The sequence below is a fragment of the Dermacentor variabilis genome, chromosome 3 (assembly GCF_050947875.1).
Source record: "Dermacentor variabilis isolate Ectoservices chromosome 3, ASM5094787v1, whole genome shotgun sequence".
NCBI lineage: Eukaryota > Metazoa > Arthropoda > Arachnida > Ixodida > Ixodidae > Dermacentor > Dermacentor variabilis.
This window is the reverse complement of record NC_134570.1, coordinates 6,896,796-6,920,993: the sequence shown is the minus strand read 5'-3', so window position 1 is coordinate 6,920,993 and position 24,198 is coordinate 6,896,796. Positions and strand designations below refer to the sequence as shown.

The window sequence follows — 24,198 nt, the reverse complement described above, 5'->3', positions numbered from 1 at the left end:
CCTACAGAGGTTTGTAATTGCGGTAACGTTACGTTTCGAGAAACCTCTATCCAAAACATACTTTTGCCCGTTTCACCACCTATTCGAACGTTTAATTTCAGCGTAAACTGCTGGCTCATCACACTAGAAATCCGAACGGACTCATCTACAATATCTGAAGTTGAAAGGCACTTTGACTGCCCGCCTCTAGATACGCTGTGTAGGCATAATTTCAACTTTTTTCTCTTTCTTCTACCTCTCCCCACATGTAGGTTAGCAAACTGGAGAAAGCCTAGATAAGCTCCAGAGGAGTAGGCATTTGGGCTGGTTGGTTCAGACAGCGCTGTTGTCTGTGTCCCTTCACTCGTCCGGTCTTTTAGCGCTGTTTTATTGCTCGTAATAGATAAGCTCGCTGCCTTTCCTTCCCCTCAACTCTCTCTCTTAAGGACAAAAACCGTGCTAGATAAAGCATGCTGACTCGATTGCTGTAGGCAGCTTTGATGCAAAATTTTTACTCTGTAATCCGCATGTCCAGGAATTCGGAACGTTGCTCCTTCGGCCACCTCCCAACCTTCACTGCAACTCTGTTGGGGGAATATATATATATATCTATCGCCTGAATTTCAGATAGCGACGCCCAAAGCCCCTCTAATAGTGTACGAATTCAGCAGGGCACTCTCTCGCAGCCTCCCTGCAGCGTTATTGCAGTGACTCGGTCCTGGCGTCGAGAAGCAGTTCGTCGGTAACGACTCTTTTGGCGCACTGTGTGCGATTGGCTATGGTTCAAGTCACACAGTCAGCATCGATGGCCTAGGTAGAAATAAATTGACAGCATTGCTTGCTGCACCAAAAATTTGCCTTTGCTCGTCGAAAATATTTCACACTAGATTCATACACGCACAATGAAAATCTCACCACGGCGGGACGTCTTCAGAGTCTTGCTGGCGCACCGGCGTTTCGCCGCTGGGCCACTCAGCGGGACGAGCGAGTTATTCGCTTACTGCGATAACGACCTCCGATCGCCTGTGCATCAGCTTTCTCTTTAGATATCAATTTCATTTTGGACATAAACGCTTAATGAATGGAAAATTGCGTGCTACTGAAATTAAAATTTATTTATCGCCTTTCACTGTAGATGCGGTTCCAAATATATTTCGAAATAAACGTAAGCACTCCAATTTTTACAGCCATAACGAGATATACGTGTCTATTCAGCGTACAATCTATTTCGTTCAGTGCGCGCGAAATGGCAGCCGCTGTGAAAGAAATAAAATGTCTTCGCTGCTCCAGCAAACCCTTTATCATTACTCGTCTAAAATATTACACAACAAATTCGTGCATGCATAATAAACATAATTAAAGCCACGTTGTTTTCAGAGGCTTGCTAAAAATGATCCTGCTGGAGTCTTGCTAGAGCTGGATCTGGTACATTGTTATTGCCTGTAGCGCTGTGAGATGAATTGGGGCCTCAGCTACCGAGGCGTACTTGAGGAATAATAATGCATCTGCTGAAATCCAGCTGGAAGACATGAGTAGAACGAGTTGAGCGAACGCCGTCTTACGCAACTCCGTTGCTCGCGGGCACAGGCTACGAGGGCGTGCGGGGTCTTTCGCTCAGAGCATGCTTTATTTGTCGCTTCGTGCGCCGTTTCGAACTTCGTGTTCCTTATACGCAGAGAAATCAATTATGGCCGGCGCCTCCGAGAAGCTTAGCGCCAGACCAGTCGGTGGCCAGACATTACATTCGAAGCGGGACAGCCTCCGGCTAGACAATAATCAAACAACAACGACGCAAAATAATAATAATAATAAATTTATTTCGGTTCAGCGTAATGATGCATCTTTAGTGCCTACACGTCACTTTGTCGCGGTGAGCCGTCGTTGTTTTGTGGCATCGCGCGACAGACAAGCGAGAGGGCTCGGCCCAAAAAACTTTGACCACTCGCCAAGGGCTAAACTCGGAACTGCAAAGAACAGCTTAAGGTTGTGATGTGACAAGCGTGATCCCAATAGTCACTGCAGCCTGCTCGAAAGAAAGTGCTGATGCTAAATAAAAATCGGACATGCGGAAAATTCTTGACTACGTTGTTGAAACGCGATATGACTAACTAACGACTCAGGAAATCTCGCGCGCGATAGTCCATGTGCTTCTTTACTGCAGTATCTTTGTTTCTTTGCCATATGTGTCGACGCCTCTTTTTCGGATTCTTGCTCTCAACAGTATTTATGGGAAGCCTGAGACTGAACTGATCTCGATAACTGCTCATCGAAGCTCCAAAGTGTAAGCGACACACATAAACAACTCACCAAGAAGGGCGGTGCTTTGAAGAAAACGAGCAACAGCGCTGAGCAGCGGGGCATAACTGAGACAGACGGAGCGCCGACTTTCAAGCAATACTTTATTGCCCGCGCAGCAATACAGAGGGGGCTTGAATAGGCAGGAGGAGAGGAGAACATATCATAATAGGAATGTATTGTCAGGAAGATAGCCATGATGGAGAATGTGAAAACAGCACAACTAAACGGTCCCCATCATCCACGTGCAAGATACGCGAGTATCTTCATGACAGGCACCTTTGCCCACATATCCAAAAGGCCTCATATATCTCACGTGCGCGCGGGTCACCATAGCGCCTGAGTATTTTGCATTTGTCAAACAGTGGACGACAGCCACACCGGGAGCTATGCAACGGGTAGCTGGCTGCCAATGCACCTCTTCAATTAAGTGCAATGTTCTCCGAGGCGGTCATTAATACGACGGCCAGTCTGGCCGATGTAGCATCGACCGCTCGAGGCGGGGATCATCGTACACTGCGTTGTGGCAACAAGGAACGGGCTTTATTAGTGCCTTTATTGTCACCCGTACGGGGCCCCGTGATTTCCTTGTTCACTCTCTGGCGCATGCCGGAGAAATTGTTCTTCGCAACAAAAAAAAATGCAACTCTAATGTTTGTATTACCTTTTTTTTTATGCAATCAGACACTCGGTGCAAATAGGGAATGACCGCGGTTCTCGAATGCGACCTTTTGTCTTTTTGATTCTTACGGTTGTCAGGTTTTGGCTGTTTTAAGTGCGCTAAAACACATTCCGCAGTGGTGGACAGTAAATCATCCGGGTAGCCGGCCGTTCGCAATCTAAGCACCTGGGAATCAAAACTGCTGCGCATTGGGTGAAGGCACGACCGCGGCCACTTCTAAGTACGATTTGGAAATCGCACGCTTCACAAGCTTCGCATGAGAGGGTACTCTCTCGTGAGAAAAATTGCTTTGTCACAAGGTTTCTACGGGGTCGCGTAGTGAGTGTTTGATCGCACCGTCATTGTGACAATGACTGCGCGGGTGATCTTTGTTGAAGTTTTCTTCTCTCAGCGCATGTGGCTTCCTTCGTGCTGCTTTCGAGTGAATGCCGACCTTGTTTTTCATGAATCTGCGTGGAGAGCTTGGAACAACTCGTTTTCGCTGTAACGACGGTACACGACGGCACAAGATTCCTTTCTGGCGTAAAATGAAGACTGCCAAGAAGGCCAAGCGCACGGCGAACCGGGTGGGAGCATGCGCGCTCGGAAAGCGCTCAGCGGACGTGCGACGCTCGTCGAAAGCAGCGCCTACAGGGGAACCGCGTTGCCGAGGAAATCGCACCTCGGCTCGAGCGGGCAGCAAGTAGGGAGGGGGGGGGGGGCGTGTCGCGTGCTCCGCCGGGCTGCACGCACAGCGGCTCGACTCGCGCCCTGCGTCGTTGCTGAGAGGCTTGTGTTCTTCAACGGCTCGAGATTTGTGCCAATAACGTGCACGTCAGAACGAAAAGGAGGGAAAAAAATATATGCCAACGCCTTCAGTTATAGTTAGAGCTGCAGATAGGGGGGCGACAATATGGATCGAGTGAGGACGAAATCGTAAAAGGAAATGCCCTAACAATCATATACTTTATGAGATAATGGGCATCGCTGTTTATACGTTTAAAATCCTGTTTGTACATTTGAAATAGCACACTTCATTTTTTGATCCCCAAGGTATGCGTCTTGCAAATGTCGTCTTGTATCAGTAAAAAATAATCGTTATTATGTTATCGTTTATTTGGCAGGATACGTTTTCTTTTTCCTTGGGTGTTGCTGTTAGGTGTTGCGTTGGGTGTTAGGGGCTGTTAAGTGGACCAGACGCAAAAGCTTGTGCGCTTCAACGTTGAACGTGTTATGGCTACATGGGATTCTGCAGTGCCCCAACGAGCCAAAGGAAAGGGAAGTCACCGATACTTGTGAACTGTTCCAGCCAGCACTCCTCTGCAAAGACATAGAGACAAAATTAATGGGAAGCGCTGAACAAAAACCACAGCAACCCAGAGAGTCCACTTAAAGAAGAGTCGATGAGCCAGCCCTCCGACGTCACCACGAAACGAGCGTCCAGCATCGCACTGCGTTCACGAGTTCGGCCGTCGATAGAAACGGGTCGCACACGCAGCGCGACCCGACGACAGCGTGTCCCGTGGCGTAATTAGACAGTTTTAGTATAGCGTACGCTATACCATTGCGTACGCTAAAAAATAGCGGGTCGTCACTGCGCATGCGCTGAACGCTAAACGAAATAGCGGGTATAGCGGGCGTACGCAACGCAAACGAGTTAGCGTTAGCGTTTTTGCGGGGTTTGCGGAGTTTGCGGGAAACATGGCGGCGGTCCCGGCTGCCCGCTTCGAATTGAATCTGGCGTTGCTTTTGTAAAATGCACTTCGTTCGTAGCAAATGACTGTGCAAACGGCTTTCGCTCAGTCTCAGGCCGCTTCGACGACACAGTATTATGGATAACCTCGTGGTGTTTTCGAGATCGCTTCTCGTTTCGAACCGAAGCCTAACGAAAGAAACGTTCGAGATGTCAGCGCCACCTATCGCTACAGGCGCGAAATAGCCACAACGACGGCATATGGCCTCTGAGATCCGAAGATATCGCCGGCCAACTAATATAGTAGAAAACGTGTGCTGCTTAGCGTACGCTATATAATAGCGTATAGCGTACGCTATAGTTACGTACGCTAAACTAAAACTGTCTATATGGTTCGTGCTGGCGCTCCTGTCACCACGGCTTCGAGCCGCTCCTCCGCCAGTGCTATGCGTCGTGGACGGTGTAGGCGTTTCGTACAACTCGAAGCGTTGTTTTACCGCACGTTCTCGCACGGCTACCAGAACATGTGCGGACACTGTGACGGTGCCAGCATCACTTTTTGTTCATGCAAATAAAGAATGTTTAGCAGGCGACACACAATGTATATCGGCGTACCTATTTTTGTACCGCGACACCAATAATACATTGGACTGGTCGCTTTTGAACGCTGCAGAGCGCCCTGGCCGCGTGATTTACTTAGCGTTCGGCCGGTGGAAATGCAGTGCTCGGAATAAATTCGCCAGCTTCTTTTGCAGTGGCGGGCTCCCGCTCAGAGCGCTTCGAGGCTTCCGAACCGTGAAGCTGAGAGCGCGGCAGAGTTGCGGCAAAGTTCCGGTCACGTGGCTACTGCAGCTTCCGTTGTTTGCGCGACGTCTGCCGCGGCAGTGGGACCGCAAAGCGGTAGTCAGCTCCGGCAGTTTATCCGCCATGCTTGTTTACAACGGAAGCAGTGACGACGTACGTCCGCTTCCTCCGGCTGCTCTGGCGAGCGGCACAGCACAGTGGCAAGCTCGAGCACGCTTCGCCAGTGGTCTAGAGCTCCAGAGCGATCCGCGTAATAGCAGCGCTGCAGAAACCATTAACGGGAGAGCATGATCTCGCGGCAAATTTTGGACAACAACTAGAATCACATGGAAATCGTTTGAAAAGAGAGCTGTCACCATGCACGGCATGGCGCAGGTCGTGCCGCAAACTGGCCATTTATTATTGCTGGCTAAATCCCACGCTGCGCATGTGTGGACATATGCGTCGTTTGCATTTATTTTGTCTATTTATCGTTAACGCTCTGTTCACAGTAGTGTAACCTAATAAGTCAATGCTTTGTTTAGTGTGCTGTTGCAAATTTAGGCCAGGTTCCGCTGTTGAGGACACAACAGAGCGGAAGGAATGAGTGTCAGTCGCGGCGTCACACGTTGACTTTATCGTTCCACGTCCCGTTACCCCGGCAGTGCACAGCTAGGAACTCGGTTTCTTGAAAGATCTTGTTCAATGCACTTAAGGAGACGGTGAGCATCTTCTACCGGCGCCGGCAACTCCTCTGCAAAGACATACGGAAAAAATTAATGGGAAGCGCTGAACAAAAACCACAGCAACCCAGAGAGTCCACTTAAAGAAGAGTCGATGAGCCAGCCCTCCGACGTCACCACGAAACGAGTGTCCACGGTCGCACTGCGTTCACGAGTTCGGCCGTCGATAGAAACGCGTCGCACACGTAGCGCGACCCGACGACAGCGTGTCCAGTGGCGTCGAACACGTCACGCATTGCAGCTCGGCAACGCTTGTGCAATCTTCCTTCCTATGCGAACCAACTGAGGGAGACGGTTGTATAAAAAACTTGGTCATTCTGTCGACTCACATGTTAAAGTTATTTACAAAATGTATTCTTTTGATCTGTTTTCAATCCGGATTATAGACACTCTCAAATTGACAACTTTCGTTAAGCGCATGGCGAGTTGAAAGGCCATTCAGATAATTAATTGCCAAGTCTTTTTGTGTCATGCAGGTGTATTTCGTTGATGGAAGTGTTGTATGCCCTGTTGACGAGTGAAATGTTACCTCGCTGTAGTGGTTTATGAATCACGCCGTGTAAAATGCCCTCGCATTTGCGTGCGTATGCCTTTCTTAATCTGAATGTTTTGGGAAACAGCTGAGAATACAAGCTAGCGCTTATTGGATGCGTTTTAGTGTTTCTTTATTGTTGCAATTCACTTGTCGGGAAGGCCATGTAAGACCTAGTGTTCGTAGTGAGGTATAGCAAAGAAGCAGAGAATAAAATTTAATGCAGGAAATGGCGCATGTTTGTTTATACTTTGGCTGATTCGTACTGTTTGGTGTTTTCCGTTTGTAGGAGGGCCCTCCCGAAACACTGGCGTTAGCCCTTGACGGCAATGTAAATAGCTATCTTGCGTACGCTTTCGAGGAGGTGAGTCGAATCGGCCCGAGCCTTCTTCTTATTTTTCACCTCTCTTTGCTCTGCAAACCGCCCGCTCTTGCGACCCCATAGCGATCACAACTGTGAGCACCCAGTGAAAATGAGGTCGTTACACGCGAGAATGTGTTGGTTGCAAGGCGTGCCGAGAAAGAAAGAAGAAAAAAGAGCAGCAGGCGATCAATTAATAAGTTGGGCTGTCTTGTGCCATGCAAAGGTTCCATAGGCGCTACCTCCTTTCCACTTTCATGCTATGGGTCCGTGACGAAATGTGGATCAATCGAAGAGGCACCGGATTGCTGCTTAAAAAAAGAAAAAAAGGAACACTCGCGGCCCTAAAGGTCCCCGACGAAATAAAGCCGCGAAGCAGTGCGTTGCCGGGATGCAACTTGAAGCAAGAAGGCATGTGAGCATGTTTTTCGTATACGTTAGGGCGTGGGGCGACCCTCGCAAAATGTAAGCAAGTCATAGAAACAGCGGGGAAGGTTGAATGAAAAAAAGAAAAATGTTAGCAGCTATTTAATTTCCGAACCAAACTAGGCCATCGCAGAAACCGCGCCGCCTAATGCCTTAAGAACAGGGAAAGTGGTCGTAAATAGGGCTTGCCAGTGCACGGCACTGAAGTGGTGGCCGGCCGAGCCCGGCCGGTGGAGCGTAGCGAGCACGTGCTGCACGGAAGAAGGCTGGCCGACGAACGCGCAGCCCATTTGCGCGAGGGCCGCCAACGGAGGAGAGCGTAGAGAAGGCATTCGCAGCGGGGTAGAGAGAGAGCCAATTCTGTGCATTGAGCGAGTATATTTGTTGTGGTGAGCATGTATGCGCAGCGCTGTTTGTTTCGTTGCGTAGAGCTGGTTCGCAAAGGGCACAAGTGTTTTTGCAAGCACGCGCACACCGTGGAAGCCAGGTGTCACTTTGAAGGCCACGTTATCACTTTCTGACGAGCCGTCGGCGTCATTCCGGCGAGACGTTTTTTTACCGCCGCGAGTCAGGAGAGTCACTGATACCACATTAAAAAAGAAAAATCGTTGGCGCTAACAACGCGACTCGATTGGCTGCCGTGTGCACGGGGTACACGCGTTACAAAGGCTCGGAAAAAGCGCTGCCAATAAGTTATTGTGCGTCACTGCGCATGCGCGGGCGATTCGCTTGTGACGTGCGCCGTCTTGTGTCGAGCCTCGTCGCTCTGTGGGCGTAGTCGTCAAAAATTTAATTATGGGGTTTTACGTGCCGAAACCACTTTCTGATTATCAGGCACGCCGTAGTGTAGGACTCCGGACATTTTCACCACCCGGAGTTCTTTAACGTGCACCTAAACCTAAGTACACGGGTGTTTTTGTCCCCACCGAAATGCGGCCGCCGTGACCGGGATTCGATTCCGCGACCTCCATGTTCAGCAGCCCATCACCATAGCCACTGAGCAACCACGGCACGTGGACGCAGTAGTTTCCGCGAAATGAATGACTGCGGGAGACCTCGCCCCCTGCGTTAAAAAGGAATAAAGACGATGAAGTACGGTGAGCTGTATATGTGACCTTTGTGTGGCCCGAGATCACCATAGATTGGAAGGCACGCGAAAAGGAAATAAATAAAAAAGTGGCGCCTCTCTTGCGTGGCCGCCCCGATGATTCAGTGGCGTTCTGCTGGCTAGGCCGCGAGCTCGATTCCAGACCGCACGTGGCAGCAACGAAAGAGCGTTTGCCTGCAAGTATCGTATACGCTGTCGAAATCAGTCCGAAGCACGGCGTCTCGCGCAGCGCTTGCATTGCACATTAAACCTCGTAATTTGCATATAGATATATGCACCATTGCGCGAGAGATCCGGAGGCGTTGCCACGCAGGCGGTCACTGAAGATCTCAGTGACCCGCGAGGCGTTTTTCATTGTCGTTTGCGATCTGGATCAAGATTGTTGTTTGGCAGTGTAGGTGCGGCGTCCTGGAGCACTTCACTGTCGCGGAACTGGCACGGCGCGTGTGTCCTGTCCGTGTACCGTTTTTACTATAGTGGCGGTCATATTTTTTCGCCTGCTTGCGCTCTACTGTTTGCCGATAGATCGCCACAACAAAGAGGCGCGCTCGTGATCGACTAGCACTGCTACGTAGCTCCCCGCGAAGGACATCGGGCGCAATGTGCTTCAGCGTGGCACCTCCGTTTACCGCAAACTGCTGGAACCATAGAGTTTCATATTAGTATACCTAGAGGCAAATCTGGCGCTGCGATCGTTCAACCATCATGGGAATGATGGGAAGTACAGGCTTCGGATTGGCATTCTATTGACTGGCGAACTAGTCTACAAGAATCTTTTGGCAGTTTTGGTTTCGCTCCAAGCGCAATTGCTATAACCTGCAGTGGGACAGCGCAACGCAAAGCTCTCTGCCTTTGTTATGTTGCTCGGAGTGGCGATAGCGCGCTGGGCCAGCGACTGGGACAATGCTTGTGTCGCGGTGTGGCGTCGAAGCCCTGACGAGAAAGCGGCGGCATCGTAAACGTTGAAAGAGCATGTTTTGAGCGTTTTGACCTTGGTTTGTTAAGTGTGTTAGGTTGGCACTGTAGCGTTACGTGCTTTATGAAACTTCAGAATAGGACAAAGAAGGCACTACTGATACAAGACATATACAGTTGTACTAGTGGCTTGACAATCAAATTTTATTGAGAGCTTCATCATGCATTGCTCGTTTATGTGCTCATTGAAATGCGTGTTTTAGGACTTTGAGAACACAAATTTGTGGTAGGAAAGGTTGCTGCTTCCTGGCTGTAGTCTAGTGTCGCAAAATGGGTAAGTGCAAAGCAACGCCATAACGCTTCGGAAGCGGTACGTCAATATTGTGAGAATTATATTACTCCTCCATCTTCTTCTTGTGTATATATTCATCATCATGGCCAGCGTCATCGTCTTCAGCGCACGACCTGCGCAATAAACCGCTGAGGCTTAACAGCTGTCTCGCAAGTGGTGCTTCCGATTCCTTGGTCCTCTACACCTTCGAGTTTCCCTGGAGCTTCGTTCAGGCCGCCGCTTGCTCCACGAGGAGGATCCTCTTGGGCCAGGATGCCCCAAGAAGATCCTCCAGGAGCCTCCGGCGTCACCGTCTCCGCCCCACCGGTCGTTCCTTCATGGACCGTCAGCACGCGGCAGCGCGATCCCACCATGTTCGCTGGCCTTCGTAGTGACGACGTTGATGACTGGCTCGATGGACAATTATGACCGCGCGAGTGAGTCTAACCGGTGGGATGACATGCTCAAGCTTCGCAACGTCGCATTCTACCTCACTGACGTTGCCAGGACTTGCTTTCTCAACCACGAGAGCACCTTGCCTGACTGGGCGGCATTCAAACACCAGCTTCGGTAGATTTTTGGCGCTCCCAACGTCCGCTCTGAGGTCGCCAAGAAAAACCTTGATCGACGCACGCAAAATGTGATGACGAAATACTCGTAGGATGCCACTAGCGTCCTAGCTAGCATTGCATCAGATGTGCGTGCTTAAAAGTACTTGAAGACGTTCAGCAATCGTGACAGCCGACGCAGCCTTTCGAGAGTGAGAGAGTTCGCAAGTGCCTGTTGTCTGCGAGAAAAGTCTCGCGTTTGCAGCGAGCAGGCGTCGTAGCAGACGACACTTGTAGCATTCCGCTCAAGGGCGCAACGCTTTATCACAATACAACATTTTTATTTCCAGAAATACTTGATGAGTATGTTTATATAAGTACATGCACGGTTGTTTTGCTGTTGCAAAAATGAATAAATAATTATTCTTTGGCGTTAACTCGGGAACAGAATCGCACAAGTATGCCTACCGTGGTGTGTCCTGGTGACAAACCATAGTAAACCATGCTTCCATCTCAAAGTCGTACAAAGTTTATGTAGCGTGTTGTACATTATATAACATACTGCAGAAATAGAATTTTACGCGATAATATTTGAATATAGCTTTGTTTACTGCACCACAAGCAAACGCTACTAGTCTAAAGACCGAAGTCAAACCGAAGCCTGTACTTCCCATCATTCCCATGTAGGTTGAGGCAACGCTCATGAGAACCTCCGTAGACACTAGCGCCACATTTCCCTCTAGGGTATTTATTTAGAAACTCTATGGCTGGAACCAACTATTTCGCCACGTATGCCGACTCACGCGAACAACGTATTGTCAGACAACCGGCATGGCTTCGGAAGCCTTGCCAAGGGCGGCGCATATTTCGCCTGCGTCATAGCGGCACAGCGCGAAGAGTGCAGCCGTTGGTTCGCTACGTCGACGGCACTTGGCGCCAGACGGCGAGCCGACGGGCGGGCGGCACGCGCGGAAGTGCAGGCCAACGCTTTCCTTGCCGACCGCCGAACAGCACAGGCATTGGACCGACCAGCCAACAGAAAGCCATCGCGAAGAAAGATTTTCCTGCTTTTCTTTTCTCATCGTAGCACCCCGCAAGCGCACATTACTTACTTCTATAGGAGTGCCGTAAGCCATACAGTGCGTCTCAATTACCAACAGAATTAACGTTGTATATTAGCGCATACTTAAACTGCTGCTTTTTTACATCTTTTGACATTTAGTTTAATTTGCCACCTAATACCTGTTTTCGTGCGTGCTCTATTCAAGGCACTGGTAGCATTGTATATTAATATAACAACTCTACTTAAAGGAGTACTTTGGCTCATTCCTAGGTTAAATAAACAAATAAAATCTATCTATCTATCTATCTATCTATCTATCTATCTATCTATCTATCTATCTATCTATCTATCTATCTATCTATCTATCTATCTATCTATCTATCTATCTATCTATCTATCTATCTATCTATGTATGTATGTATGTATGTATGTATGTATGTATGTATGTATGTATGTATGTATGTATGTATGTATGTATGTATGTATGTATGTATGTATGTATGTATGTATGTATGTATGTATGTATGTATGTATGTATGTATGTATGTATGTATGTGGCGCGAATACACTAATTAAATGCCTGGAGTTCGCGATAAAAAAAGAAACCCCTATAACGTGCAAGCTCAGGGAATGCATTGGCGATATCTGTATGCTTGAATGTAGCTAAAGCTTTTTCCACTCTGCGAACAGAGAGTCCAACTACAGGCCGTTCGTACAGAACCAACACACAAATGCTACACTTTCCGCAACTCGAAGTCGTCACGGCAGCGTTTACCCCTAGCCTTACGGCGTCGTCCGCAGGAACAGTCGGTGTCCGAAATGACAGAAGCCAGGGTGATGTGAGCAAGGTAATTGTATTGACACGTGAGCTTGTTTATCTTTTACGGGTGAGCGCTTTTAACGTCTAAGAAATGTTATCGCTCCGCGCAGGACGCGTCCACATGTATCGGAAGTTTCTAGAATATTATCGATGCTTCTATCCGCTGTCTGTTGTCGCCGAACCTTGTATAATCTGATTGCATGTATGCGCGACGCGAATGGTGTAGAACTTTGTGGAAGGTTTGCCGGTCCCAGCGGTTACTCTGGAACATTCGACGACTGATCTATAAAAGCCGACGCGCTTGACCTGCTGATCAGATTTTGACGGTCGCCCACTGTGTCCGCCATTGCCGTCGTTCTTTAAGTGTAGCCTGTTTTGGTGGGCACATGTTCGGCCAATAAAAGTTAGTTTCGTCTTTCACAATATTGCTACTGTGTTCTTTATACGTCACTCCACGTGACAGTATATATTAGAGTGATCTGACATACCAGTTGCACCCATTCCCGCCTCACGAAGACAACCAGTACGTTTGTTTAATTGTGAAAACGAGTAAGCTTACGTTCACACTCGTCGCTGTTCACATTGCTCCTTCACGCGGCTTCGACTCTAAACGACTGCACGACGTGCTATCAGCGACACCCGGCCCTACGATTCTCACCGGAGATTTTAATGCTCACCATCCGCTTTGGAGGAGTTTCAAGATGGACTCCAGGGGAAGGAGACTACCATCCTTTGCCACACAGCACGAGCTTTACTGCCTCAACGATGGTAGTCCGGCATACTTACGCTGGCTTACGCACAGCAGCTGCCTAGACTTGACCCTGGTTTTTCGGCGTCTTGAAAGAAACGTGCAGTGGTTTCCAGACATCGAATAACATGGAGGCGACCACATTCCGACGTACCTGAAGATGAAGGGACTACCCAAACGCTCCTCCATGACCCTCCGGTGAATTGACTGGTCGGCGTTTCGGTCACACATGGAGGAATATGTCAGCAAGAGAACCATTCAAGTCTGGAACACGAAAGTCAATAAGCCATGCAAGAGGCTACGCGTGGTTTTCAGCCTTTCCCGAAATGTGAAGAATCTGAAGCCGAACTGCAGCGACTACGAGCAATTCGCCGGCGGGCTCAAAGAAGATACAGGAGAACTAAATCCATCCATGACCTCAGAGACGCAAGGCGGATGCAAAAGAAGATTCAACACCGCATTGATGCACTACAATCTCAAAGATGGAAACGTTTCTGCGACTCATTGGATCCACGTCAGCCATTATCTCAGATATGGAGAACCGTGCGTGGACTTCACCCATCACCGCAGCAGCGTGTTCCTTGGAAAACCCTCGCTTTGCACCAAGGTCGTAGCGAAATTGACATTGCGGAATTTTGCCCAAGACTTGCCAGCTTGCAACTCCAACGCGCGCTTACACCACGTGTCACTCCTGTTCCCGCATGGACCTAATGTTTTCGGTGGAGGAGCTTGAAGCGGCACTGGCGACTTGCAGGCGCTCTTCGTCACCTGTGCCGGACGGTGTCACCTATGCGGCACTCGCCAATCTTGGGCAGAAAGCACTACTCCATGCTGTTAAACCATTACAACAAGTTTTGGCGCAGCGGTTTGGTTCCACGTTAATGGAAATGCAGCCGATTGGTTCCACTTCTCAAACCTGATAAATCACCGTTAGATTTGTCATCGTACCGCCCCATCGCTCTGGCCAATTGCATAGGGAAAATAATGGAAAGAATGATTTTGACGAGCATGGAATGGTACCTGGAAAATTACAACGTCTACCCAGATGCTATGGCTGGCTTCCGGCGTGGGCGCTCATCAATAGAGAATGTCATCGATTTGGTCACGTTTGTTCAACATCAAAAACGTCTTAAACGACTCACTGCGGCATTATTCCTTGACATAAAAGACGCCTATGATAATATAGCACATTATGCCATTATGGAGGCTCTGATTGAAGCCGGAATCGGTGGGGGTACCTTTCAGTGTCTGTGCAGTTATTTGACCGACAGGCACTTCTTCGTGACGACCGAGGATGGCGCCACGACTCAACGCCAAACGTTCCGTGGAGTACCGCAAGGCGGAGTGTTGGGAGCCCGACGCTATTCAACCTAGTGCTCGTTGGCCCAGTCAGATGCTTGCCCAACACAGGTAAAGTATCAATCTATGCTGACGACGTTTGCATTTGGGCGTCTGCTGTAACACGACTGCAGCTACGAGCACGGCTACAAAGGGCAGCTACCTTAACATCACTGTACTTGCGAAAACAGAACTTAGAACTGTCTTCAGAGAAATGCTGCCTTGTTAGATTCACTCGGAAGGCAATGAAGCGGTATCTACAAGTGTCAATGGGAAAGCAGTTGCAAATGCACGGAAAAACCGCTTTTTAGGGGTAATTATCGACTGCGACCTATCATGGAGCCCGCACGTTTCATACCTAAAGAAGAGGTTAATGACAAGAATACATCTCCTCAAATTTCTCGGCAGAAAGTCATGGAGCACATCGGTGCGGTCAATGCTGCGGCTTTAAAACGCCTTCTTCCTCGGTTCCGCAAGATACAGCCTCCCTGTCCTTGGTAACACCTGCAAAATAAACCTACGTGTACTCCAGGGACTACAAGCTGAAGCCCTAAGGACGTGTGTAGGTCTTCCGAGGTGTGCGTCAACAGCGGCAACAATTGTCATAGCTCGAGATCACCCAATATCAACGTACTTGGCAAACGACGCTCTCAGGGCGCATATTCGGCACGTTGCCCGACTACCTTCTCACCATCTTGCCGCTCTACCCGCAGAAAGGCCACATGCAACTTTCAGTCGTATAATTGTCGCCAACCATACCTCATTGCCATCGAACTACATGCCTGCAGCAAGACCATTCTCACCTTTATGGTGCCTGCACAGACCTGAAATGCGCTTTACCATCCCAGGAATCACTAAGAAGGCTAACATGCTGTTGTTTGCCCTGAAGCACGCCACATTAGAACTTTTACATGAGGTGCACAGTGGCCGCGTACGCGTTTACATCGATGGCTTAGTCACATGTGAAAGTTCAGCTGCTGCTGTGGTGATACCAGCAAGATCCGTCAAAATACAGCTAAAAATGTCACCTGTATTATCAACGACAACTGCTGAATTGGTAGCCCTGCGTGCGGCTCTTCATTTCATTCAGGAGGAACCACCCCATGCATGGTCAGTCTTCTGTGATTCCAAGGGGCACGCCTACGGAGTGTACTCTCAGCACTGCGCCATGGAGCACATGAGCAGCTCTCTCTCGCTGTGTATGTGTGTGTGTGCTTGTGTGCTTGTGTGTGTGTGTGTGTGTGCGTGTGTGTGTGTGTGTGTGCGTGCGTGCGTGTGTGTGTGTGTGTGTGTGTGTGTGTGTGTGTGCGTGCGTGTGTGTGTGTGTGTGTGTGTGTGTGTGTGTGTGTGTGTGTGTGTGTGTGTGTGTGTGTGTGTGTGTGTGTGTGTGTGTGTGTGTGTGTGTGTGTGCGCGCGTGCTTGCGTGTGTGTGTGTGTGTGTGAGAGAGAGAGAGAGAGCAGTATATCGCTGGGAAACTCATCCACCACTTCAAGTATTTCGTCCACACATTGAACGACCGCTGGTACTGGTGCCAAGTCCGCTTTACCCAGTGTGGATTGGAGTCACTCCCCAGAGTGTCTACCAAGTTGACATTTCCAAATTCCCTGAGTTTTCCAGGTTTTTTCTTAGTGCCTTTGCAATATTCCCTGAGTGATGCAGAACTATGGTTTATGTCAAAACGGGCTGAAACCATATCGCCCCATGTTGTCACACTCTACTAAGCATATGAAAAAAATATAAATAAGAACGAGTTAATTCAATTTGAATATTAAGAAGTAGTGTATATGTTATTGAAAAAGGGAATGGAAGGGAGGGGTTAGCTTAATGCACAGCAAATAAAATGTCCTCGAAAAAATTGCAAATTGAGTCGGACATCCTCAAATAAGAATAAAAAGGAGATGCTTATAGAAGCAAATATTTTCGAATATGAGCTATTTCTATCAACTTATCGCAAGCTTTGTGGTATGAGGCCCGAACTTTGCCACAATTGAGATTCTCTCTCAACAGCTCGTAAGTCAACCTCAACTGTCCTGACATACTATCAGCCCGAGCATGACGCCTGAGGGTTGTGTTTCACTGCTTTAAAGAGTTTATTTTGGTTTGGATGAGGGAGACCTGCATCTCGGCATCAGCCAACATTGTGCTTTTCGAGCTCAAGCTCCTTCAAAACAGCGGCAGCACGCTTCCTTTCCCGTTCTTTCCTCAATGCGGAGGTCCTCAATGCGGGCGTCCGAAATTTCAGACGTTCTGATACATTGACTCTATGGGGTACGTGGCGGCGCCGTGAAGCCGTCCAAATTATCAGGAATCCGGAAAGTCGGTCGTTGACTGTACACTGGCAACTCCTCCAGCCGACGACTGGGCGCCAAAGACGATTCATTACGGTTCCTGTCTGTTTCTTGAGCCAGCATTACCGCAACTTTCGACCCGTTCTACTAAATTACAGCTAATTTTCCCTGATAGAAGCACACGTTCTCTGAATTCTCCCTGAGTTTTTCCAGACTACTCAATATCCCTGATAATTCCCCGTTTTCCCGGTTTTCCCGATTGGTAGACACCCTGTTCCAATAGTGTGCATAATGTTTAATTTACCTGGCCGTTTCTGCAAAAAAATTTGAAGGCCCAATCCACTCTGTGAAGGTGCATTGACAGCGAAGCTGTTACCATCCACTTAACCTATTCTAGTCTAACGAATGAAATGAGTACGCCATAAAATACAGTGTATAAGCATTTGTTGCACAACGAAATTCACGACGGCTTTACGATCGTTCTGGTATACACTGTGGTTTTCAGTTCTGACAGTTGCCACTTTCTTCGCCAACGTTAGTTCGACACACGAGTCACCGATGGTGGTTGGTAGTTTCTTACGCGATTCTGCGCAGGAACCTTACAGCAGCACCAACCATTGTTCGGTGACTCTCGCCGCGATCCAACAGGCACGGTGACACCATACCGCCCGTGTGCGCGTGCGTTACATGTTTTCTTTTGCGCTAAATCGTCAATTTCTAGAAAGCTGAGTTTTCTGTGAACCGCCAGGAAAGAATCGCCCGTTGGTAGAGGTAAACAGCTTCGCTGTGAAATTTGCTTCATCTGTGCACATGATGTTGCTGAAAAAGTCCGGTGAGTCATCGGCTTTTGTGAGGACCCAATTCAAGAAATGTATACGATTTTACGCGTCCCTATCTTCCGAGCATTCGTGCTGGTTAAGGTGGTACGGGTGAAAGGCCGTCATTTAGAATCCTCCAAACTGATGTCTTGGAAATCGGTGCCTGGACGGCCACGTCCCGCACGCTAGCATGAAGGTTTGAGGGCATAAATGCTAGAACATCCGTGCGTAGGCTAGGACTGAAAGATGGAGTCCTCCGCCGGTGTTTCTTGAAGCTGCCCGTTTGTCTCAGGTTTTCATAATTTCTAATGATAGTCGACGCGTTTGGTCTAACGCCACACTTCCATGCTCAGTGGTGCCCTGGAATAGGGGCGCCAACCATGCAGGCCGGAGATCGTCATCAACCAATAGAAGATGAAGACATCCGGCCTTACCGCTGAATTACTCTTTCTAGAGCAATAAAGTTTACTTCCTCCTCCTCCTCCTCCTCCTCCTCCTCCATGACTGATATATACATGGTCCTGAATATCTGGCTGCGCGTGTTCAAAAAAAAAATTTCACTTACCGCTGCACTGTTCTAGCTCAAATTTTGCAGAACGCTCGTATTTTCCTGTCTACTTCGTTTAGTAGTTTAGGGCTTCGGCATCACACGGGGGGGGGGGGGGGGGGCGCTCAGTCCCTCCTCTCCGAGCGATGCCTCTATCCTTCCCGGAAAACTCAGGAGGGGGCTCGGTCCTCGGAGACCCTCCGTAGTCGGCCACTAGCTGTATATAGAAGGTAAGGGAATCTGTAAAGACTCAAATTTCGGTATTTGGTCTGCCAAAGTCACGACCTGTTTAAGAGGCACGCCATCATGGGCGACTGAAGATTAATTTTGACCGCCTGGGACCTAAGCGTCCGAGCACACAAGGGCGCGTTCGCATTTCGCCCCCGTCGAAATGCAACCGGGAATCGAACCCCGGACCTTGTGCTCAGCACCCGCGCAACGCCACAGCTGCTAAGCCAGCTCGTCGGGTGAGAAGTTCTGTCCACCATCAAGCTGTTCGCGCTACATTCAGCGATAGCCTCGGCCTCCCGACTCATAAGGCTTATACGCACGGCATTTCGAACCCCGAAATTGCACCGGTGAGCGTAGTATCTATTTTCGGAGGAGACAAACAATAAATTCAAGGACACGTAGGTATCCCTATGTGGATGAATGCGAAACCTTTGCGACGTCTCTCCGATAACACCTCGACCTCGTTCGTGTATTTTCTTGCACGTCCAAAGGAGCCAGGCGCAGCTACTGATTGAAAAGTCAAAGGTTCGTGCATCGGAGCGCACGACAAAACTCAACCAAATCACTGCAACGACTGGCAGCGCCGCGACGCGCGGTGCTATACATAGACCGGCCACAGTGATGCCGCTTCCCGGCCAATGCAGCTTATGAAACCGTAACCTTTACCGACAAACTCTTCTGGCGAACGCTATGCGCGACGGCAAGCTTTCTGGTTCTTTTTTTTAGCGCGAAAGTGTTTCATGCCCACCGCCAACTTCCTCTAACGGATGTGACGTCGGTGCGAGTTTCAGCGTAGCGGAGGCTTTAACGCGGCGTAGCCTGGTGTAGGCGGTGTAGGCCTTCTGCTGAGGGTGACGACGCAGTTTCCACACATGGTTTTTCTTTCGCGTCGGGTGAGCCTGTGACGCCTCGTCGCCTACGGAGTGTAGCTTCAACACGCATCAGCAGTGTTCACACGCCACCTCCTGCTTCGCTTGCGATGGCACCAACTGCTGCGCTAAGCGGCGCAGGAAGGCAACAACATCGCCGGGCGAATCTCGCTTTGTTTCGTCCGGCTGGAGAGCGCGGCGCAACCCGCGCACTCAGCCACTCGCATTCCTGCAGCTGGGCGCGTCGCAACTCATCCGGCTGCCCTAGACACCGCGCGGTCGGAGCAAAATACTCCTATCTTCGCCGAAGTGACTCGACAGCAGGATGCGCCAAGCGGGCCTGCAGCACCGTCACCGACCCGCAAATCGTGCGCCTTTCGCTGCAGCAGACGTCCACGATAGCCGTTCGGCTTCGCTTGTTTGCGCAGTGCTGCGGCGCGTGCGATGCCGCGCGTCCGGGAGGTGTTTCCCGGTCGCGTGTCGTTCGACAACTTGTGTGGCGATGGTCGAGCATCCCTGTGCAGTGGTGGGGCGCTGCTGCTGGCAGCTTAATTATTCGCGTACAATAAGTAAGCAACAGCTTCTGTGAAGACACGTCTCGCTTTCGTCCTCCATCGATTCCTATGGAAGAGGAATCAACCATTTTTTTTCTTGCCCCCGCACGGCCGCAGCAGCCGCTGCCGTGGAGGTGAACACACTGCTTATGTTCAATGAACCCAGCGGCATACACGGTGCGCGCCTCCCTTTGTTTGGCTGTGACCTCATGACTTTTTGTGCCATCTCCAGCCACGAAGCCGGATTTTGCGCTTCATGAGCCATATAACGGTTACGGATTAATAAATCTTGATACTTGTTTACCTTACCCAAACGTATGCCGCACCTCACATAATTTAATTAGCAACCCTCTGAGCTTCCAACGCATTTCTGGTATAACCGTATAACCGTTTCATTTAATTCATCCACTCTGCCGCAGGCTCTCATTCACTGGAATGAATGGTCTTCCGGAGCACATCGTGAACATCCGTGATCCATCAAGCTTTAGGGCCGAAGTAACGGCCATTTATTTCTAATTACCAATGCGTTATTAACTACAGTGCACTGATGTTCTTACTTCTCAGTGGTCGTTACCATAAGCGTTATATATAATCAATTTACTCGTGCTCCTGGCAATACCCCTACCTCTGTGATCCCCCCTCCCCCTCGCCTCACACAATGTTCAGGTGCTGTTGCCTGTGAGGCGACGTGAATAAATCGACGTGAATATGATAGGTTTCTGTAAGGCCCACAGGCCCGCTGGTACAAGGACTCCCGATCTATCTCTCTTGCAGGCAAACGGCCAAAGTTACACATTGCAGGTGTGTATATTGTTATAATTAACTATTTGATGTAAGTATATATGTAGACTTGAAATAGAGGAAGGGGAAAGCAAGGAGCAGGCAGGCAACTGCCACCGGATTGGGGGTACAACGCCTGCCTACCCTTCAGAAACATAGAAATGGAAGATAGAAAGAAGGGAGGGAAAGAGGAAACAAAGAACGAGATGTCAAATCCCAAAGAATAAAGCAAGAGAATGAAAAAAAAGAAACAGAGTACGGCCCGTCACTGAAGGTGACGCTACTAAAGAAATGTTGAAAAATAGAAGCAATTATGTCCGAAGTCTTGTCACTCGCTAACAAAGAATACAAACGAGAAGCCAAGCTCTAGAAAGCTGAGGCTGCCTAAGCCAAGCTTGATGACGTCTCGACGCGCAACCACTGGGTTACAGACGTTACGCACACCGCACGCCGAGGAGACGATAGTGCTGCGAACGTCGGAAAAACACGCGAAGCCAAATAGGTGCGCGCTTGGGACGAAACATTTGCGTACCCCAGCCACCCCAAACTGACTTCCTGCAGCACACGTGGAAGCTGGACGGGCTATTCGGTGCTCTGCTTCGCGCTCGGTGACTTGTGAAAGGCTCCGCATATACGCTTTGAGAGCCAGTGCGTCTAAAAGAGCTGGCCACCTTTCGCGGTAACAATTAGACTGAGTCTGCGGTCGCTTGTCCACTTGCTGTGTCCTCCGTCGTCTGCGCTTGTATTTCGGAGGTCTCAAGCGTCAGTGCTGTTCGTCCGAGCGTGTCAATAGAAACCGGGACAAAAGCACATGACAACACGGCGCTGCCCATCTGAGAAGTGAGCCAGCGCCACGTATTGTCGTGCATTCTTCCTTTTGTCCCCGTTTGTGGGAGCTATTTCAGAGCACGTTGGAATGAATCAAAACCATCTCGCCATAGACAACACTCTGGCGGACAGCGTTGCGAATGAGAAAACAGGTAGACTTGGCCTGCGAGAGCCTGCTGCTGTCGTATGAATCCAAGGCCAAAGAAATCAAAGTTGCATTTGGTAAGAATAGTACGTACGATGCGAGCATTTGAATGGGAGGAGGCCATCAGAAGCGCGGTACTCCGAAAGCAATCCCAGGCTATCCAGAGGGCCCACGAAAGAGCGGAGCGTCACGGCGTTCGGTCCTTTACGTGGGCGCAGCCAGCGGCTACAATGGCCTTCCGTTAGGAGGTCCTGACAGTAGCTCCTCAGGATTAAATAAAGTTCGTTGTCTGTCTGTCTGGCGTCGTATTTATTTGTTCCCTGAAGTCCATCGTAGTGCATGCAAGTCCTGCAGTACATACGTCGTTTGAGCAATATGAGAATGTTGTCACATATTTTGCCGTCTCCTGTATTACATAACGCATGCCGTCCGCGCAATAGCGTTATGTCTATGACCACAGTGTACGCACTTGGTGGCATGCGTAAATGCCCGGCCCCCTCCTCTCCTTCGCTGACATGAAACACTCTGTGCAGCGAGGTCAGCTGAGGCATTCAAGAAAAGCGGCTCAGCGCCTCACCTTCCGACCGGCCAGGTGGGCACTCGATGCAGCAATATCGACTGATCGCATGATGCAGCTTCCCCACGTGAGGGGAGGCCCTCGCACAGGCAGCGAATGAAGCTACTGGGAGCAGCAGGGAACTCGAGCGGGTCGCAGTCACACCGCCGCCGCAGGCGAAAGTGCACCACGGAGGGAACCGCCAGGGAAGTGGCGCAGAGAGAACCAGACGAAAGATGAACAGTGGGGCGAAGGGGGTTGCCGCCGGCGCACGTGGAGTGGGCCGCCGAGGCTGCTGGTTTAATTAAAACGTCGGGCAAGAGTCACCGCCAGGCACACTCGAGAGACAGCCCCTGCTCCTGCGCGCCCTCTATCGCCGGAAGAAAGCGACCGCCCAGAGGAGGACGCTTCTGCTGGAGGGAAGGAAGAGGACGCAAGAAAGTGAGCGCGGTATTAAAGACAAAAGGAATTAGCGACGAGAGAAAGGACACCACCCGCAAGCGATTTTCAAGTCCAACGCCCCTGACGGCGGCGCGGAACCTAGCGTTACACATATGCAGAAGCAAGAAATCATCCGAACGGAAAAAGAAGGCAAACTGATCGGAGCCGTGGAAGCATGTTTAAATTACGCGACAGCGCCGGGCTTTTCAATCTTTATGAAGCCATGCAAGACAAGCGGCTCGAGCAAACGAGGAGGGCCAATACGTGCACGAGGAGGACGCGTGCGTTCGCCTCCGCGCCGCAAAGAGTGGCTTCGAGCCGTCCTGCGCGATCGCCTCCCCCTCCCCCGCTGAGCTCGCAGCAACGAGGGATTCGTGGTTGCTGTCGGGTGGCGTCCAGAACCGAGTGAAAGAAGCTCGAAGCATTGCGGGCGACCACGGTGGTGCTCGTGTCGTGCCCGCCGTTCAATCAACGTTTCTGGTGCCGCACTTTGCTCTCGAATGAACCCCGGCTGTGTCCACACGGCCACACGGATCACGTGCCGACTGTACCCTCCAGCGCGACTCGGGAGATGCTGCAATAGGCTGAGGTAGCATTTTAGTAAGGCGCTTCCTGCTTAGCGTAATTGAATGAGCTGAAGCACGGCGTTGCGAAACTCGGTTGTAGCGTTAAGGAAGATCAAATGCCCACCCCAGCACCCCTCCGGCGCATTTTGTCTTTCTCAGTGCTGTATGACCGTGCTTCGTACTGTCTGCAACCAAGACGCTATGCTTTCAGCAACACTGGTACGGAAGGCATCCGCAGTAACTCCCAAATAAAACAAAGCGAGACATGCAAGAAAGCTATCTTCAAATTCCGCGTCGACGAATAATATGAGAACAATACACATTTCTACGCACTGAAAGGTAAGCGCTGAAAGTTTTTTCATTTTCTTTTCTTTTTTTTTCAACACTAGTTTTAAGTGCTGTCAAATTCCGCCGAAAAAAAATCGTGTGTCTAGCCGCGTTCATGGCCGCTTGCGTACGGGAGACTCCGAAACCACGATGTTAGAACCATTGAGAAATACTGTGGCGTGCCACCTGCAGCCGCGATCACCAAAGCCGGTACACCGCGGATAATTCAAGCATGTTTTCAGGCATTTGAGATAGGCCAAATGAACACAAACTGACTCTACAGACATGCCTCGCCTTGACTTTCTAGTGAGAGACCCCCTCAAAAGAAAAGACATAAATTGTAGCGCTAAAGCAAGAGAAAAAGGCATGAGAAGGTTGACAGTAGCACGCAAACAATAAAACCAAAAATAACGTAACGACAACAGTTGCAAAGTCCACATGCAGATCTTCATCAAGTAACACACACACACAAAAAAAATAATGCCGTTCGTGTCCAGTTATTTATTCTACATTTGCACTTATGTCGCGGGTTTCCGTTTGTGTTCCCGTAGATCGCGAGCACGCATTCGCAGCGGTGAAAGGTCGTCCGTACACGCCTGCACGGTTTGCCTAGCCGAGTTCACGGCCCCCTTGCCCACGTGAGAATTCCGGTACTACAATGCCAAAACCGCTTAGAAATCGTTCTATATTAAGTTACCCATGGCTACCTGGAAAACACATCTATCGCGGATAAATCAACATACCTTTTAGGCACGTAGAGCCGCTGTACTTGTCGGCGATAAGGTAACCTCGCCGCCTACGCGATTATCTGACTGAGGCATGTCGAATGCTCAGTTGCCTTAGTCTGAAGTTCGAATCTTTCTATAAGGTTTTTTTTTTATTATTTAATTCGGCGATGGTGAG

The 24,198-nt window shown here is 49.7% G+C and overlaps 1 protein-coding gene across 3 annotated transcripts in view; it reads left to right on the top strand.

Annotated features, from left to right (window-relative positions):
• Rbp6 (RNA-binding protein 6) overlaps positions 1-24,198 on the top strand; it is a 1,084,430-nt gene that overhangs the window by 442,129 nt on the left and 618,103 nt on the right. For 2 of the 3 annotated variants that reach the window (XM_075684110.1, XM_075684112.1), the window contains exon 6: positions 6,976-7,050. The exons of the other annotated variant lie outside the window; for it this stretch is intronic. In XM_075684110.1, the coding sequence (XP_075540225.1) occupies positions 6,976-7,050 (75 nt within the window). The remainder of the gene's footprint in view (positions 1-6,975; positions 7,051-24,198) is intronic. 3 annotated transcript variants of the gene reach the window in all.